The 18156-nt window shown below is 35.5% G+C and overlaps 1 protein-coding gene across 4 annotated transcripts in view; it reads left to right on the top strand.

Annotated features, from left to right (window-relative positions):
* Positions 1–3003: 3003 nt before the first annotated feature.
* The window catches only part of nos1 (nitric oxide synthase 1 (neuronal)), a 31505-nt gene continuing 16352 nt past the window's right edge, over positions 3004–18156 (top strand). For 2 of the 4 annotated variants that reach the window (XM_015366411.2, XM_015366412.2), the window contains exons 1-9: positions 3004–3235; positions 6779–7625; positions 10010–10136; positions 13410–13550; positions 14600–14745; positions 15216–15378; positions 15673–15764; positions 17059–17200; positions 17681–17820. In XM_015366411.2, coding sequence (XP_015221897.2) covers positions 6901–7625; positions 10010–10136; positions 13410–13550; positions 14600–14745; positions 15216–15378; positions 15673–15764; positions 17059–17200; positions 17681–17820 — 1676 coding nt within the window. In that variant the 5' untranslated portion in view covers positions 3004–3235; positions 6779–6900. The remainder of the gene's footprint in view (positions 3236–6778; positions 7626–10009; positions 10137–13409; positions 13551–14599; positions 14746–15215; positions 15379–15672; positions 15765–17058; positions 17201–17680; positions 17821–18156) is intronic. The other 2 variants (XM_015366413.2, XM_015366414.2) reach the window with 1 other exon arrangement.

The raw sequence follows: 18156 nt of genomic DNA on the forward strand, positions 1-18156 counted from the left end.
TTTTGACATTAAGCTTCCCTAAATTCTTTTCAAAAATCTTAATTTCGCTTTAGGGTTTCTGTCCTGGCAACTGACTGGAGAGTGTATTCATAAGACTCTGCTCTTCTGGATGGGGCTCTGGGATAATTCAGGGCTTCTGCAGTCCATCAAAGTCTGTATGTTTCCCTTGGAAGTAGCAATGAAGGCTACATCATTATTTGCTAAAACTAAATAAGTCCCTTTGCAAATAAGATTTTCCTGGCCACTATATTTGACAGTGCTCATACATCTACATCAAGCCTAGAAATTGATCTCATTTGAAAAATTGGTTCCACTTCCCTGTCATCTCCTATAAGAATAATTTAGCCTATTCTTTTCCAAATATGAGACTTATGTGCATAACCAGAGCATTTTTTCAGTGTCTACGCAATGAACAGTATCAAAAATGTGTTAATCTCTATTCATAATATGATTGAAAAAATGCATAATTTAGTATCTTAACCTCCAGGATTTTTACCTTTAGTTTCTATTTATAAACAATCTGGTGTATACTAATTCAAAATTTGGGGAGACTTTCATATTATGTCTGTTTCTTTGGTTTACGCAATACACTGATTTGCAATATGATAACCATTAATTGCTTATACTGTATTATGTTTCAGTCTTATTATCTTTTCAGTACTTTATAACTGCAATAAATAATGTTAAACAGCAGTCATTCAAATAGTGTTTTTCTAAAATTTGGATGACTTTGGATGAGCAAAATTCATCTTGGTTACTGTATTGATGCTTTATAGTCAAAAGTTTGATATCTCAATCTTTCTATTATGTAAATATATTAAAGACCTAATATACTCAAAATCTTTGACATGGTAGGGCACAAAAGATATGATTGAAAATTGAGGTTTATTGGCATGTTATTTAGCATGCTGTTAAAACTCAACAACAGCAGGCTGTCCATGACTGATACAGTAAAATACATCATCTGGAATTATTTCCTCAGGCTTTTAGTGGACAAAAGGCTTTTGCACTCGAAGTGCAAGCATCAGTGCAGTTAATGTCTCAAACAGACCAACACATAACTCCACATCTACATTTTACCTGGTACAGACACAAATACAAATATTGCACTTGTTTAAAATCTTCAATTACTTATGTGCATCTCTGTTTTGCCATATACAGTATGTTAATGGAGCTGGTGATCTATAGTTGATTAAATATGCTGCTCAGGCTGTGCAGAAATAACCAATGAAAGTTTTAAAACTAACTGAGGAAGGACGTAGGCACGGAGCAGAAGGTTATGTCGTGGAAGCAGGTGGAGGCAGTTTTCCTCCCCAAACAATGCACACTTCTTAGAAGCACACATCAAAGATACAATATTTACAATAATGAATGTTTCCTTGAATTAAGAAAAACACCCTTGGAAAACACTAATGTAGCATTGCAAAACGGAGAGATACAGAATATTATTCAAGAATTCATGCTGGACTTTTTTAAAGGCCTAGAGAGAAATATAATGCAAGCTCACTACATGGACAAGAAAAGTCAAACTACAGTTTTTCACTTCTGCTCTCACACATACTCCTATGTACTCCTACTCTGGCCGCCCACAACTCTGCATACATCTTTTCTAGCACCCCTCAGCTGCACCCTTGGTACTGCCTCCCTGGCTCATTCCTCGTAAGTGAAGGGGTGAGCACTGATCTTAAGCCGGCACTAGCATTTCCTTAGCCAAGCAAATGAACACCAAAGTATTAAGTATGCTATCCTATTACATTTTTCAGCTCATTCTGCCATAATTAGAATTTGACCAGACTACTGAAGTGTACATTTTGTACTCCAGATTAAATAAATCCAAGACGTTTGATCAAACATTAAACACAGGTCACTCATGCTCTTCCAGATAGAGCATTTGGTGTTATTCTAAATAACCTGTATGTAAAAATGAAAAGTAAAGTATTTGCACTCATAATGTACATACAGTACTAGTACTTCAGGCTTTTCAAACTAAGCAATGCTCTTCTTTCTGTTATTTCAATGTAATGCCCCCTCCCTCTCCCCATTGCACAAGCTTGCAGAAGGGAATGTCATTTGCTGAGGTTATAAGGTGACCTTTCCACATGAGGGTCAATTGAAAGAAAATCACAGTTTTTGTCCATGGTGCTATTAAATTCCCTGTAGAATAATATAGGCTTTTTTCTAGGGATTTTCCAAGAATTTAAAAAATAATAAACTATGAACATCATATTTTTGTTCACCGAATAAAAAAAATAACTCCTTAAACACTGACAATGGAAAACCTGAAGAAAAAGCATGAGAAGGAGGTGATGACAGTGAAATGACTAACATTTTAAATTTCGTTAAACAGTCTTTGTAATAAGACTGCTGCGTGTAATGTTTGCCATCTCTACATTTCTTCCTTCTTTCTCTTTTTCACCCTACACTCCCAGTTTTCATAAATACAGCCTTTCACCCATATCTCAATGCTCTCAGTTGTAAAATGAACTTCAGCTGTGTATTTATGAACACAAAAGGTGAATATGAAAATACATAGTACTATGGGAAGCTAATTATAAATAAAATAATTCACGCCATCACTGTAATTTAAAGTTATAGCATACACACTTTAATTAAATATTACCTTTACTATAGAGCCACAGAAGTGACATTGAGATAAACTTGATGAGGAATAGTTTTCACGGTAACAGTTTATCCATTTTGTGCACTTCCTGTACAGTACCTGTATGTCTGTGATTTTGGTGTGTCACAATTCATTATTGATATTAGAATCATTATTATACCTATGATTTGGTAGTAATAAAAAAAAACAGAAAACATAAGAGAATGTTGTAAACAGCTACCTGTTCATAAAGTCTTACCATTCCTTGACAAACTGGCTAAACATCTTTGCAATATTACCTATGCACACCCATCACACTGGTTGGACGTTAGGGGGTAATTCGTCTCTGTGATGACAGAAATGAAGGCTGTACACTGTAGAATAAATTCCTGCTCACAGCCCACTCTGAGCTCATCATAGTCCCCCGTGTTACATATTTATACTGCACCCTGCATCTTAGAGACGCGCAGACACGCCGCTTTTTTAATGTGACAGTTGGAAGAAGTGAGGAAAAGCTAAACAGATAACGAGATCTCTCTCAAGGAAACAAACCAGCCTAATTCTGATAAAGATTACTAGAAGAGTTCCGAAAGCAACAGGAAACCTTTATTTCTAGAGAGGTTGTCTTCAGGAAAGGTAAGTTATTCTGACTTAATTTGCTGAAAGTAGGATTTGCTTCGAAACTGGCTTACTCTTACTTTATTATTTTATGTTTTGAGGTATTAATATCTTTAGCTGATGTTCTTGCCTTTTTTCCTGTCATGCGTTTGTCCGTTTTTTTTAAGTATACTACTTTTGGTCGCATTCCTCTATTCCGAAGCTAAGAAGAAAGCTTTGGACTGACGGCTTTTCCCGACTTCAGTCCTTAAGATCGTAATTACTTCGAACGTTGCACTGAGTTTGTGCAGGAGAATGGCAGTTGTCTACAAAATATGTATCATTGAAAAAAATTAAGCCTACTGAATTCAGATACCACAAACCGCTGAACACCTGTGTGCTCCCATTAAATTTACAAGTATGGTTCGAGCAACAATTGCATTGCAGTCTGTAAAAGTAATGTTGATTAAATTAACAGAGCATGTTAAAAATTCTGAATTTATCAACGTGTTTCTTTTATATTTTTACGATAATGGGTAGTCAAGGACGATTCTACAGCAATATAGTAAGTTGGGAATATTTATGAAAGAAAAACGTCCTTGACAATTTTAAACATGACAAATTCAGAATCGACTGAATACAACGTGATAATCTCTAACTGGCTGATCACCTCTGGCAGAATTTAACTTGATAACTGTTTGCGATTTCTAGCATGTTTCGTTTGCGTGGTGTCATGTTGAAATCTATATTTCCAGCCCTTTTCTATCTGATGTTCCGTTTTTTTTCCAACAAATGGCTATTTTTTTCACATTAAAATAATTATTTTCGAAGATCTCTGTAATCTTATAATTTTTGGAACAATTATCTAATATGTTCTGAACATGGATATCACACCTCTACAAATATAACAAATTCACACAAAAAGCTTTATTATAAGGTAATGCATTCAATAATATGCTGTATGATTGGTTGGCTTAGAGATTGTGAAACAGACGCCAGACTCTAACACTATGGCTTTAAATTCAGTATCCGAAAAGATCTGAAAGAGAATTTGGAACGGTATGAAGGAGAGTAATTCACAGAAAAAAATGAGGGGGTGTAGTAGCATTAGATAGCTTAAATGTGGGCAATATTTTTTTCATCAGATGCTTTTTCTAACTTAACCCTTTTGAATGATATAATCTGAACAAACAACATAATATCAATAATTAATGTTGTATGTTTAGCTCCAACACATTTCTGCTAAATGTGAGTAGATGTGTGTAGGTGAAATAAAAAAGCCAATGGAAAAAAAAGGTTTGTTACTGATTAGAATTTAGGCACTTGTGTGGGTTTTGGTGACAAAAGGGTGAAAATGGAATAGCAAATGATATTAGTCTTATAGTTGTTTTTTTTTAAGAAAACATGTGAAAAGTTGGTGTTTTATGAGGGGAGGATTTTAATAAAACATTCTAAGAACACTTTTTATATTATTTATTTCTGTCTGAAGAATGCAGTTTTACTAACTGAAGACTGCTGGTGAATTATCTCAAGCACAATGTCTTGCACTTGGGAAGACTGGTATTCTTTGGAACAAGAGACATACTGTATTACAATTAGAAAAGATACAAAAAAAAAACGATGTGCTACAAATGAATGGAATGGACTTGCAATAAACCTAAAAAATATCGCTATTCTTTGAAATGACAACATAAAATCCTTTGTGGTTGTAAACTGAATTTTCAAGAAAGTCATGATGCGTCAAACACAATTTTTATGTATATGATGTGCTGTTTACTGAAGTTATACATTGAATGTGGAATACTAGAAAATATGATGAACATCAATGTCTAAAAAAACTAAATTATTCTAATTTGACAAACAATTGACAAAATAATTTTCCGCAATACTTCAATCAACAGTATTTCTTGAGGCAGTGTGCTTACTGCTGTCCATGGTGCTGAAATAACTGCACTCCTGCCTGAGACAGTTGATGAATGAGTATTTTATTCCAGGGGAGGCTGAAAGGGATAGGAGATCAAACTTGTTCAACTTTTTTTCCTTGTCTTCAACTGTTTCAAACTTTCAAATACACTTATACATACGTAAATTCAGAAAACACCCTTTTTATTTTTATTTTTAGTTTATTTTAGAGTCACGTGCCTAACGTGGACCTACACCCAGACAAGATTTCAGTCCATTGCAGAGCATATACATTCATATATGGAGAGGGGGGCATTTTGTGGTAGGTTGGAGGCAACAGCCGAACCAGGTTAAATCATACATTTACGCATGTGGGAGAATTGATCCCAGGACCCAAGAGCTGTTAGACAGCAGTACTGTCTAACCACCACCTCACTGTGCCCCTCTCAGAAAAATATGACAATAAATTAGAAATGCCTTTCAGATGTTCGTTTATTGAAAGCCAGGTGCTGATGTACAAATCTGTTGCTTTTTATTTTGTTGAGTGGATTTAATGCTCATTCTCTGCATACATCTCAGCTATCACTCCTGGTACCATGTTGTTAATCAAACCCTTTTTTAATATTTTAATGTTGAGTATTATTAAGTATTAAGAAGAACTTTTATGATTCCAGTAGAAAGTTTGAATGAGGTTGGTTTCAGTATTTTAGTACTATTTATGATTCTGCAATTGTAGAAGGTGGTTTATTTCTGTTGTTAAGTGTAACTTAAAATGTGATTTATTGTACAGTATGGTCCTGATGCACAACATGAATATGCTATTATTAGGAAATAGAGCAAATTCAAGAAAGCCCTGAGAAGTATTCTGGTTGATCAGTCATCTTAAAGAAAGAACACAGTAATTTGTTCTTCAATCTTTGTTCATTACAGGGAACGATAAGATAACGGGCATGAATATTGATATAGCATCAGATGTTATATAAACATCTTTAAATTATATTTGTATTTAAATATAAAATGACCTTTTAAAAAAATATAAAGTTAATTGTTGCCAACTGCCATTAATGATTGTAATAATCATACAGCCAAGTCACATCTGGGCTAAACATGTTTAGTAAATAAGATTCTTAAAAAATTAAAATCGTGCTAATTGTTTTTTTAATTATGTGGGGATTTTAACTAAGATGATGGCTTCAGATACAGCTCAGCATGCTGACAGAATCACTGCCTTACGCTCCCACTTATGTGTTCTGTCTATTTGATTAAATGGGCAATTTTATTAATTGGCAATTTCAGATCTGCAATGTGATTAAATAAATAGATAAATATTACTGTATTACAGTACATCATGAGGCTAATTCTTGTCCATCTCAATGGAATGCAGCATATACCAATCCTACAGGGGATCTGCGACCATGACAACCTTGTCTTGAAGATATTATTATCCACCTGGGTGTGATTTATCACTATTATAGACAAATGTAAACTAAGAGACTATGGAAAAACAAAAAGCCCAAAACAATGAGTGACATATAAGGATATGTACTTAATGAACTTTGCTTAATGATATTTGCTTGCCTGAGTGACTTCTGATCTTTAATCCTGTGAGCCACTGAAATGTTAGTATTTAAAAAAACATCTAAATGAAACTAATTCAAAATCTGTTTTTAATCATTACAGGAGGCCCTGGCGCTGATTTTACGATTTCTGAGAAGAATCAACATGTGATGAGTTATTGCAGAAATTAAATTAGAATCAATTTTTTGCTAAATAAACCAACCGGTACTACCAGGAAACTCACCATGGAGGATTTTGAGCCTTGTGTCTATCAGCTGCAGCCCAACATCATTTCAGTGAGACTTTTCAAAAGGAAAGTAGGGGGTCTCGGGTTTCTAGTGAAGCAAAGAGTATGTAAACCTCCAGTCATAATATCTGACCTGATCAGGGGAGGTGCAGCAGAAGATTGTGGTCTCATTCAAGTAGGGGACATTGTCCTAGCTGTAAATAATAAGCCTTTGGTCGACATGAGCTATGAGAGCGCTCTAGAGATCCTGAAGAACATTTCACCAGAGACGTATGTAGTTTTGATTTTGAGAGGTCCAGAGGGATATACTACTCACTTGGAGACTACCTTTTCTGGTGATGGGAAACCAAAGACTATAAGGGTCACCAGGCCACTGTATCCTGTGTCTAAATCCTTTGACTGTACCACTCAGGGCCTTCAGAACAGCAAAGAGCAGTTGAGAGCCATCGAAAGCCTCTCCTCTCCCACAGAGAACAGCCAGGAGCAAAACGCCCTGATTCAGATCAATGGGGCTGTATCCCCCTTGGTTGGACAGGACCATTCCTTCAAAGACAGCGGCTGCACTACGGATCACAGTGCCCTTCTCAATGGTGGAGAAGAAAGCAATGACCTGCTCAAAGAAATTGAACCTGTGCTGAATTTGTTAAAAAACAGCAACAGGGAAATCAATGGAGAAGGTCTGCATAAGATAGAGAAGAGAGATGTAGAAGTCCAGGTGGACAGGTAAAGTTTCTTTTCATGAACCATTTGGACAGAATGTCAGATATTATAAAGGACAGCTACTGTATTATTTTTCAGTGTCTTTGCAGCACCTATAACAGCTTTATAAACAACCCTCATTTTCAGTTATTGAATGATCTTGCCTTGTAACAGAAATGTGAGCCTACAGTGTTTTCTGGAAGGGATTTCATTCTTTCCTTGGGCATTTGCTGGTATATAAAGAAAAAAGGAAATGAGCATTACCACATCCGAGACATGAAAATAACTTTTGAAACTTTTAAAAATGAATCTTTTCAATTTTCATCGACACAGCATGCAGGTATTTAGGATAGATACAGTACATATTAGAGTAACAGCTTTGATAAAAAATCAATGATGCATTTTATTGGCATTTGCCTTCTCTATAACAGGAAAGCAAATGCTCAGTGCTGCATTTGAAAGTTCAATTTTTGGAGCGTGTAGGGCTTTGCTGTGGAAAGATATATTTGTAAGTCACATCAAATACATTTTTGTCGATAATGTTATAGCTACTGTCAAGTATTCGATTCCTCTATAAAATGTTCTGTGGATGAATATGAGATTACTTTGCATTTATGGTTGGTTTACTGGAGTCGCCTTACCATATCTATGTACCATTAGTAGGCCATACTAACTGCATGCTGTAAAATGAATCACAAAATAACTTGTGACTTCAACTTTTCTTTTAGACTGGAAAAAAGCCCTGCTTAAATGTGATTGTGGCAAAATAATCATTTGATAAACAGGTCGCTAATACAAATGGGCTTTTAAAACGAAACATCCATTTAGACTGTTAAGAAAAAGCTTTGACATTTGAGCAGCAACCAGAAATCTCCTAACTAGATTTCTTTGCTTGCCCATGACATTCATTATAAAAAGATGTTAGGAACTGGATGCATCATAGGCAGTTTATTAAAAGAATGTGGAGAATTAAGTGGATGTATTGATTTAGAAACAGCTGTTTACTTTGTGGAAATGTGCACGTAAAGCATTATTTGTATATAATTTTCAGCTTTCAAATTTTTATCTCAAAGAAACAGTGAGTAATGGAAAACAGCTCGAAAGAACCACAATTTATTATGACTAATCACAGTGTGTGTTGGAAGTATTGGAGTTTTGGAGCTGTAAGACCTATACTCACAAATATGCCATTAATAGATTGATCTATGTGTCGTGATAAAATAATTTATTTTGCTTGAACTGAGGATGATCATCATTTGAAAACATAGGAGGCCATCTTTAAAATTTAGGGTCATTGTAAAATTTGTGTACATTATTTGTCACCCTAAAATTTGTCATTTTCCTGCACAGAAATATTACCTTTATCATTTCACTTCTTTGGTTATGTTTTTTTCTGCAGCACATCTTGGATGAAGCAAAACTTACTATTTTTTTTAGTGTCGAATATGGCCTTCAGGTCATATTTATGATTTAGAAATGTAGAATCCCAGCTATTATACTCTGTAGATTGTAATCTATACTAGTGTTCTCTTGAACAATGGGGAAGAGTACAGATCAGTTGTGTGAGTTTAAAATTCTAAAATCTCTTAAATAGCCCATGCAGTATAAAACCAAGAAACATTATTAAGTTGTGAACACAGAATCAACAGAGGCATAAAGGATTTGTCCATTTGAATCTGCAGGACATGATTCTGATTTGTCTTTAAAGTTGAGCTGCACAGGGGCACATAGAAACACCACTGGCTTATGTGCATGTGACTCTGAAAAGCCACAATTATGACCGTGAATGTAAAATAATGAACCTCTGACACTTGAGTTAACATTGCACTAATTTATGGGTCAGAAAGTGAAGCTTCAGATTTGCATGGAAATCTTCCAAGCCAGTGCTTCTTTTTCATAATGAACGCAGGATGCGAACTGTGAACGAAATTTTGTGTTTTTCCTTGCCGTGCAGAATATCACTTCTTGGTGCAAAGCACGTCACTTCAACAAGTTTAGCAGCCCACTGTCGACCCTCAAATGTAGTTTCCACCATATTGTTTAAAAAGAAAATCAAATCTTGTCTGCTACAAAGGAAGGAAGAAAACTCAGCCGATGCGCCTCTTTGTATTCTTAAACGAACCTTTCCTGTTTGCTTTTTCCTGCCACATTACCAATACAGTTTTCATCTCAGCGCAGCTTTCATCCTATGTTAATATTATATTTAAATATATAGTTAGATGTAGGTTTTCTAGTGCAATATCACAATTTAGCCACACTTAAATGCATTTTTCAAACCAAGTTGATGTCTAATTCCAAAGCAGGATGCCACAGCAACAGCTACTGTATTGTGTTCCATTTTAAAAACATACTTGTCGCTTGGAAAGAACGGCAGAAATGTTAATTAAAGTATTCTGTGTTGGTTTCAGCGGTCTAGCTCAGGTGAGCGAGAAAACTCTGCAGCTAGCAGCGGATAATGACAGAGTGTTTGATGACCTGTGGGGAAAGGACAATATGCCTGTGGTCCTCAACAACCCCTACTCTGAGAGTGAGCAGGTAGAGTGCCAACAACAGGTGGATTAGAGGATATTGGATGGACACTTTTTTTGTTGTTTTCAGGTGGCGAACCTGTCATTAAAATATTGTGCTGTCCAGGTTTCATTATCCAGAAAAGAGTCGTTAATGCATGAAAATCAAGCTGCAACATTCATCATATTAGGTCTCCAGGACCTTTAGAACATCAGGGGTTCCAGAGCCAAGGAAGTTATGAGCTGTTTGATTCCTGGGAAATATAAATTTGGTTCAATTTATCAAATGTTTCTGCTCTGTTACAAACTGTAATTGATAGAAAGGTGGATTGAAGATCAGATGATCTTTGTAGACTTTGACTGTGAGCACCACTCTGTGATAGAAAGAAAGGATGAGATTTGTAAATAAGGAGGAGCACAGCATGCTAAATCATGCTATTGTCACGGGAATGCTGACAGCATGATTAGGTAGTACATTTCAGAATTACAGCCTTCAGTTGTCTATGGCAGCATACTTAAATTAAGACTGACATTCTTTGGAAAGAATACTTACAGCTTGTGTTGGATTTAATACTACTGCCAGAGATTCAAAATGCAGTCCACCCGGACTTGCCCCTGGTATCTGAAACATTGATCAAGATTTTTTTGTGTGACTCGGACAGTTGTCACAGCCATTTCAAAGTGCAGTTATTGCAGGACAGCTTTTAATATAGGCCTAGATAGAATTTGGCGGTTCCTCAGTTTCACCCCACCATCATTTGATTCTGGTCTTGAGTTAGTGTTGTGCCTTACAAAGAAAATGCATCTCAATATGCTCTTCCACAAGCAGTCTTTCAAGACATGGCTGTAGTGTTTCAACAGAAATTTAGAGCTATTGAACCAAGTTCAAGCTGTGCTAATCGGATGCTGTTAGTTTTTTCCCAGTATTGAATATCACCTGCTATTCCTTGATATTTAATTTCAATTACTCAGAATTTAAATTAGTAGGCAGGATGAAAGGTGTGTACCAAAATTAACTACATCAATTTAAAAAAGCAGTGATTTTCCCTGATATGGGCAATTGTGAGCAAACTGCCCATTTAATTGTAAGTGAAAGAGATTGGTAATTTTCTGAGTTTGTCCAATGATGAAAACTGGTCAAAATGTCATATCATTTAGGATTGAGAAGATGTAGTTTTTCAAAAGCCTCAATGCATTTAAAAAAATGAAATATATATATATATTTTTGGTTACAACTGTACTACACATAAACCGCTTAGTAATTATTATATTATTTAATGACAGTATAATATCTCAGAAATGTGAGACAAATGTGTTTTTGGAAATCGAAAAGATACTGTATAATTCCATGCCTTCTTTTAGGTTTGATGGATGAGAGGGTATTTAATATTAAGAAAGCATATCATAGTACAAGGTAAAGTTCAGAAAACACGTTTTGTAACTTATCATTTAGTTACACTGTACTGTATGTCTGAAGTTTGTGTTGTAATGAAACCTGTAGATGCTGACAAATATTATGCTCTTTTTGATCTCTGCACTACAATAGGGACATAGTACAAACCTTAGAATCAGGCCAGGAGTTAACACTTTGTTACTGAGTGCTGGTAATCTCACATAGATTCTATGTTAATTGTGTTTCTGTAAAAATTATAGTTAAAATGTGATTCAGAATAAACCCATTGATTTAGGGAGACATAGAACAGAGTGTAATGAAATTAAGATTTACAGGTTTTAATCCATTCCTTCCTGTCTTTTTTATTGGACGATAATGTAGTCTTGCAAGGGTACCATATAATTTGGCTTTCTTCCTTTAAATGTGAGAGAGGTATAAAAATAAAATGACAGGTGCCGTTAACTTATAGGCAGGTGTAATAACTTCCGCAGTACTTTTATTCCATGGATTTCCTAGAGACATGCAGCATGCAAAGAACATGCCTGTATCTCTATGTATTTAAAAGAATGAATAACTGAATTAGATGAGTGAGAAGAAGAGCACTCCTCTGCATACTGTGTGGAGCAGTTCTACATCTACATTATAACTTTCTGTAACCTGTACTAACAATTAACATTACATTTGCTGCAGTTTAACTGTCCACACCTGTTATCCTTTATTTTATCCCCTAAAGCAATCAACAACCCATTATTCAGGCTTTCTTTCATTCTCTGACTCACGATTTCAGTTGATGGCTGTGTAAAAAGAACATACATGTACTTCTAGGCCTGGAGACACTAAATCAATTTTTCTATACATCCTTATACCAAGAGGAAGACTAGGAACATCATTAAGTCTCAGCTGATTTTTGTGCTCACTTTTTTCTTCACTAAGCACTGTCGTTACAAAGTAGTTAGGGCACCTTTGTGGAAGGCACTTAATGTAACCTCACCTTACAATGATGGCAGTAATACTAGGAATGATTGATTTCCTTTTGATTTACAGATCATAAGAAGGTCCAGCTGCCTTCAATAGAGTTGACTCCCAACTACTTTCCAGAAAACCCATTGTGAGGATGGATTACAAACATTCAGCAATCAATAGGTCTACTGTATACGGCCCCACCAGCATCATTATAACCATAATATGATATTGTTTAACAATATTGATAACATTTATTGAACATGTTGTAGAATATGTTCAGCACAATATTAGTTATCATAGCACAACTACATGCTCAAAATGAATTGAATAGTTAAATGTCCAGCCTCTGATTATTATTTATATGAAACAGACGTCTTTCTTCATCCCACGGCCTAGTAGCAAAGCTGTTCTAGTGTCTTTACCTGAGGTTTTCAGGTCATAAAATTGAGTGAAATCACTTTGTATGAACTTTCTGTTACATGAGTAGCAAGCAATTTGCAGAGTAATATGCTCCCAATTATCTGAAAGAAATTGTAAAAAAGTGAAAAGGGAACATCAATCATGGCTCGACAAAAAAAACGTTGAATCTCATTTTTCCTGATATTTAAAAAAATGTAATTGGAAAGTGGAAGAGTGGAGCTTTGAACATTTTGAATAATATATATGTATATTTTTCATGCCTAGCATCTGTAACTCTTCGTTTTGTTCACATTTTCCTGTGTTTTTGCTAATCTCCTGCTTACATCAAACGTACAACGCTTTTCTTTTGTGACCAACAGGTTTCAAACCAAGTCTAGTGCTAGTATATTTCAAGTACATTTCTGACATTCCAGATTCTGAAAAAAAAACAATGTTTTGCTGAAAATGAAGTTCTTCTTTTCAATGCTGTGTCACAATTTGTAAGGGCAGATTTACAGAGCTATGACTCACTCTCCCTCTTCTCAGCAGCCACCTTCTCAAGGCAGAATATCACCAACCAAAACCCTGCCAAACGGCAGTCCTTCCAAATGTCCTCGCTTCATGAAGATAAGGAACTTGGAGAGTGGAAATGTTTTGAATGACACTTTACATTTTACCTCCAGTAAGGTATGGCTCGGTAATGCCTTCTAAAATGTATTGATCTGCTTGCATTTCTCTTTTTGTTTGCTTTGAAACAGAGCATGCACAAAGCATGTAAATCTATAGAATTTGTGTAGAGCATGTATATGGTACAAATCAAATGCTAACATTTGTGTTCACTGGGTTTAATTTCTATGGTGCTTTGGGCATAGATGTACATTCCAAGAAATGTAGTGATGTTCTTATGATGCATTATATATCACAAGAAATATTTGATTACAATATGCAACTGATCAAAAAGACATCTGGTCTACTCAACTATTTAGAGCCATTGAGTAAATAATTCTGTTGAAAAACAATTTGTTTATTCAACAGTAGGTTTAGTATTAGCTTTTCCCTGCAATGGTCATAACAATGACAAACGTCCGTTACAGTGTTTTTTAACAGGTCTGGTGCTCCCAGTCAGGATGGAGCTGCAACTATTACCAAAATTTAAGTGCAGAAATGTTACATTGTGAGGTGCCCCTTTTAATTGGAGAGTGTTATTGTTAATTTCCTGCTTTCAGAACATGATCATTTATTGTTCATCTAACAAATACATTCATGCCTCGCTAAAGTGACAGTGCACTTCACATCTAATTTTATTACGCTGACCTTCTGCCTGATTCCATATGAAGCTGCTCTTGGCGATGACTCCCTCTAATTTCACTCTTTGCTTTTCTGCAATTAATTGAAGGCTACCACTGCCTAGCTCAATGAGAATGACTACCTATTCATTACCACTTATCCTACAATAGCCATTTAATTTACACGTGGGAATAATAAATTGTAGGTTAACTGAATATACCGAGGTCGTATTTATTTAGGTTATAGTGAGAGGAATGGTTTTAGGAGAAACAGGCCTAAAAGTATCCTGGAAATATAAAAAGCATTCTGAAAGTACATGTGATAAGGGATCTGAAGCACACTCACTACTGCTTTCTATTTCAAACCCTGTCTTCTTCTAATGTCTAATATTCATCATGTAACAGACAATATATCATTGACCTTTGACTTAAGACCCTTTCCTTTTACAGACACCGATCTGCACAGAGAGTGTTTGTATAGGTTCTATCATGATACCTAGCCAACATGCCCGCAAACCAGAGGAAGTGAGAACAAGGGAAGAATTACTACCACTTGCAACCGATTTCATTGATCAGTACTACACGTCCATAAAAAGGCAAGCAACATTACATTGACTCCTGAAAGGGTTTATGTGACTCAGCTATTTGAAACAATTGAAGACAAGATCTTGAGAACCTTTGATGAATAAAAACTTGTATACCGAGGAGACACTTCAATGGTAAAACAGACTAAGAAATTCTGTCCACCAATTTGTCTTTTTCCGGAGCTGCAGTGCAGAATAAATACAAGCAAGAGCTCCACATTTCCCGTGCTTAGCATGTCAATGAAAAATGTGTTAAATTTCAAAATTTGCTTTCGCGATTTTGTGGAAGAAGGAACAGCTGAGAGAACACATTGTGTGTACTTCAGCATCAAGTGGAATTGTTTTTGTGCCATCAGGGAGAATGCTATATTCAGACACTAGGTCCGACACCTGTAAAAGACAAAATATGTTTTATTTGCTCTTCGGAGTACTGCACTGTATTTATTTTGTTCATTTCTTTGACGTTATTCGTTTGATTAAAGATTTGGCTCTAAGGCACATGTGGACAGGCTTGAAGAAGTGAAAAGGGAAATTGAAGCAACTGGGTCTTATCAACTTAAAGACACAGAGCTTATCTATGGAGCCAAACATGCTTGGAGGAATGCAGCCAGATGTATAGGTAGAATACAGTGGTCAAAACTTCAGGTAGGAATTGATATGCTTATCCTGCAAAATCTAGTTTTGTTTATTGTCACATTTATAGAAAATGCTATATGCAGCTTTAATGAGCTTTAGAAATATTATCATTATTTTATACTAACAAAAATGTAATATTAATGCCAGTAATGAATACTAAGAAATATTATTTTCTTCATGTCACATGTTATACAATTATAGGTGTAATCGGATCTGATGCTGTATGTTGCAATCAATAACACAAACCGGTGATATTTATATTGATCCTCCCCTTCTCACTGTCCATTTCCCTCCTCTGATTAGGTGTTCGATGCCAGGGACTGTACAACAGCTCACGGGATGTTTAATTACATCTGTAATCACATCAAGTATGCCACCAACAAAGGCAATCTCAGGTGAACCTCTATGCTGTGAACTGTGAATTCTCTATTTCAGAGTACCACACTCTGTTTACAAGTGGATGCTCCTCATGCATTTTGAATCCACTGCTTCTCTTGTTTAACCAGATCCTTTGTAGTCTGTTTAAATTAACAGTGTGCTACAGCACTTAGATCTAAAACACATAATTATACATGACAACTAGTATGTAGTGCTGACTAATTAAAACCAATCTATTTTAAAATGGTCTCAGTGCTATGGTAACCTAGCAAGGAACAAGATGCTCCTTGTGTTGGTCTTTAGATATAACATTGCCTCAGTGTGATTTCTCAGAAGTGTAGCAGATACAAGAGTGAAGAACTGCTTAGAAAAAAATGTTTTCCTCATTCATTTAGTAAATTATAGCTTTTGTTTACAAAATGAATTTACAGAGTGAATATTCAAAGGAGAAATATAACTGATGATGTTAAGATTGAAGTTAATATTCAGCTGAAGAAAATCCATGTAGATGTCAGTAGATGTCTGTTTTGTGTCAAGTCTGTTGATGCAGGTTAACTGTATGTGTTGTTTTTTGGACTACTACATTTTAAAGATAAATGGAGTTTAATAATTGATTTAAATGAGAGTGCCATATGTATATATGATGAATTTCTGAAAAATACTGTGAATATTTCAAGGCTAAGTGTGTTCCTGTTCAGTCTATTTATAGAAACAGTGCCAATATTAAACAAAACCCTCTTTGCAAAGAGTGTCATTGAACACTGTACTATGCTGATCCTGCATTACTTCATTTTAACTGCATTTGCATGAGTTAATGATCTATCCTGATACCATAGTCATGACAGATTATAACCTGGAGGGGACTTAAAGAATTATTGCCACATTAGTTAAATTCACACTTTCATTTTGAAATCAACTTAGGGTGCAACTCCTTTATGGTCTCAGATGATATTCTTCCACATCATTTTGATCATGTTATTAAAGTAAGAGACTCACACTTAGAATTTTGGAGTTCCTTTAATTTTCCAATTAAAGGAGCATTTTGATTGTATATAAAGTACTGTCACAGTAGAGTGAAATAGCAGTGGTAGTGTTGATGATATCCATAAGGACATTAACAACCTGTAGTCTGTGTTCATAACCTGCTGATGATCATATTATTGAACGTTGGCAGATAGGGCTTTTTTGTCCCCAACAAATATGTCCCAAAAAGTACACAGATTAGATAGTAATATCTCTGATGGGAAAAGATAAATATCGCCATATTCTTTATATGAATCCACGCATTAACAAGTAATGCTTTATTTTTAGGTCTGCCATCACCATATTTCCTCAACGGACAGATGGTAAACATGACTTTCGTGTCTGGAACAGCCAGCTGATCCGCTATGCCGGCTATAAGCAGCCTGATGGCTCTATTCTTGGTGATCCAGCTTCTGTGGAACTCACTGAGGTCAGCACGTTATGGTCTTAGCTTTTTAAACATGTTGGCAAAGTGGTGCAAGAAATTAATTTTCACTACCATAGGACATGGCAGGGACCTTTAGTCTTTTCCCTTTTCGCTTGAATAGGCTTCTCCTATGTTTTTTTTTTTACTATTTTGCCTGACTTAATATAAAGGGAACTGTATTTAGTGAGAAAAAGGCACCTATGATTTTCATAGATTGTTTTCATTATCTAACTTTTGTATACCACTGTTCTATAAAATTAAAATATATAGCCTATTTTTTAAAATATTCCCACAATATTTTATCTTTGAATTTTTCTCTGTAAATATGAATGAAATCATCTGGGTTAACAAAAATACAACCACAGTCTAATTTTTGTTGTTTTTTTTCATCGTAGCTCAGATAAGCCTTCCAGACCGTGCAACCACTGGACATTCTTTTTGTGAGTTTGGGGAAGATTAACTTTGTGTTATTTCCGTACACAGGTCTGTATCCAGCAAGGTTGGAAAGCACCAAAAGGTCGATTTGATGTCCTTCCTCTTTTACTCCAAGCCAACGGAAATGATCCAGAGCTTTTTGAGATTCCAGCTGACCTCATTTTGGAAGTGCCAATCACACATCCAAAGTAAGTTAAGACAGGTGCCACATGGCTCCGTCATATGTCTTTGTGGAAGAGTACTTCAGCCATAACGTGCTAAAACATAAGTCCATTATGTTAAAAATATTACAAATGAAGGGAGACCATTTGGTCATCTTCATAAATTGGTTGCTGGTGCATGATGAATCTGAGGATTTTGTTCAACCTTATCTTGAAAGAATCCAAGGTATCAGCTTCAATGACATTGCTTGGGTAGCTTGTCCCACAACTCTTTGTGGAAAGACATGGCTTCTGTTCTTAGACTTAAATGCACTTGTCCTTAGCTCCCACGTTCTACATAGTTCATGTTTTACTGTTTACTAT

The sequence above is a fragment of the Lepisosteus oculatus genome, chromosome 22 (genome assembly GCF_040954835.1).
Source record: "Lepisosteus oculatus isolate fLepOcu1 chromosome 22, fLepOcu1.hap2, whole genome shotgun sequence".
Classification (NCBI taxonomy): domain Eukaryota; kingdom Metazoa; phylum Chordata; class Actinopteri; order Semionotiformes; family Lepisosteidae; genus Lepisosteus; species Lepisosteus oculatus.